Raw genomic sequence first — 2,238 nt, forward strand, 5'->3', positions numbered from 1 at the left:
ATGAATGTTGTACTTGAATATATTTATCTGTTATTCATTTAACAAAATAAATTTTAATAATTTATTTCTTTGAATTAACACAAGAAAGTTAATTTTGACAATTTTTTATTACAGGTGATTATGTTGTCATGACTATATATTTCGAATTGAGTAGAAGAATGGGATACTTCACTATTCAAACATACATTCCTTGTATACTGACTGTGGTTTTATCCTGGGTATCATTTTGGATCAAAAAAGATGCTACACCAGCAAGAACAGCATTAGGTGAGTTTCAAAAAACCTTTGCTACCATTTTGTTTAATTTTAACATAGAAGTATTCATAAAAATACTTTCAATAAAAAGCCTAGCTCAAATGTAACTGATCTAATTTGAAGGTTACTTGATTCATGCTTTTTAGGTAGACAAGTTAGACTGTTCTTCCTGACAGAATTCTATGTGTGCCACTTAAAATTTGCGGTTAAACTTTATATTTCTTATCTATAACTTAAAAATTCTCAGAATTTTCCTCTGGCATCCAAAGTCCTCTAAATAAAATATTAAATTTCAGTGGTTTTAAGATTGTGATTGTGCAACATGTTGTATATGTTTTTCTTTATGATAGGAATTTTGCCTTTCTATATTTTGATTTATTAATACAGGCAATATAAAATATAAAAGTTCCCCTCAAATTTCTTTCAGAAAAGAGGGAACTGCTTAAATTGTAAAATAGTCTCCTATATTAAATTGAACATTTTCTGTTGGCTTTTTAAAATCTTTAACAACAAAGTAATTTTGAACAAAATTAACCTTTAGTATCCTCTGCCAATATTAGTTTTGCATGCTGAACAGAAAATACATGAAAGAATTAGTATATCAGCTGGCAAAGGCATAACACAAATTTTGTAACTATTCTTGAGGTTGTGACCTTAAAATTACATATTTGGGTGTCATAGCGAGCATGACTTTAATAAGTAGCTCACAACTTGAGACTATGAAAGTCCTATCATAGTGTGGCTATTGTAAGGGCTTCCCTGGTGGCGCAAGTGGTTGATAGTCTGCCTGGCAATGCAAGGGACGTGGGTTCGTGCCCCGGTCCAGGAAGATCCCAGATTCCGTGGAGCGGCTGGGCCCATGAGCCATGGCCGCTGGACCTGCGTGTCCGGAGCCTGTGCTCCGCAACGGGACGGGCCACAACTGTGAGAGGACCGCGTACAGCAAAAAAAGTGTCACCATTGTGGTATTAAGAGGATAAAGATACCAGAAATACACAGTGTTTGCAGTTAATAGAGTTACAGACCAGAAGAGTGGAGACATGTCATTAACACCAGGATATTTGGTTAAGACACCAGAATGGCTGTGCCTACTTTAGATAAAGCTTAAATCATTCTATGACAAGATCAAAAGCACCAGTAGTAAATCAATTGTAAGAAAGCATTCAACATTCTTTTAAAAAAGATAACTGTCAATACTCTTTATGAGGTATCATCTACAATATTGTGTATACAGTAAAAAATTAATAGACTTTCTAAGAATTAAGTAAATGTGACACTTGATCAAAGAAAAAAGTCAACATCAAAATGCAACTCTGGGAGGAGAGGGGGAAGGTGGTGGAAGAGTAACACGCAGAGATCACATTCCTCCCCACAGATACATCAGAAACACATGCCAAACGTGCCAAAACTCCTACAGAACACCTACTGAAGCCTGGCAGAAGACCTCAGATCTCCCAAAAGGCAAGAAACTGCACATGTTCCTGGGTAGGGCAAAAGAAAAAGAATAAACAGAGACAAAATAATAGGGACAGGACCTGCACCAGTGGGAGGGAGCCTTGAAGGAAGAAATGTTTCCACACACTAGAAGCCCCTTTGCGGGTGGAGACTGCAGGAGGAGGAGGGGAGTAGCTTCAGAGCCGCTGAGGGGAGCGCAGCAACAGGGGTGCAGAGGGCAAAGCAGATAGATTTCAGCACAGAGGATCGGTGCCGACCCAGCACTCACTAGCCCGAGAGGCTTGTCTGCTCAACCACCAGGGCTGGCGGGGCTGGGAACTGAGGCTCGGGTTTCAGTCAGAGCGCAGGGAGAAGACTGGCGGCGTGAACACAGCATCAGGAGGTTACTGCACCATGGCTAGCTGGGAGGGAGTCCGGGAAAAATTCTGTTTCCTGGTGCGTGAGGAGAGGGGATTAAGAGCTCTGCTTAGGGCTTCCCTGGTGGCGCAGTGGTTGAGAGTCCGCCTGCCGATGCAGGGGATACGGGTT

General features: G+C 40.3%; 1 protein-coding gene across 1 annotated transcript in view; it reads left to right on the forward strand.

Annotated features, from left to right (window-relative positions):
* LOC103069297 (gamma-aminobutyric acid receptor subunit gamma-3-like) overlaps window positions 1-2,238 on the forward strand; it is a 249,259-nt gene that overhangs the window by 232,794 nt on the left and 14,227 nt on the right. Inside the window, exon 8 of the mRNA XM_007460909.1 lies at window positions 115-267. Within this exon, the coding sequence (XP_007460971.1) occupies window positions 115-267 (153 nt within the window). The remainder of the gene's footprint in view (window positions 1-114; window positions 268-2,238) is intronic.

Source organism: Lipotes vexillifer, unplaced genomic scaffold (genome assembly GCF_000442215.2).
Source record: "Lipotes vexillifer unplaced genomic scaffold, Lipotes_vexillifer_v1.1 scaffold1900, whole genome shotgun sequence".
Taxonomy (NCBI): Eukaryota; Metazoa; Chordata; class Mammalia; order Artiodactyla; family Lipotidae; genus Lipotes; species Lipotes vexillifer.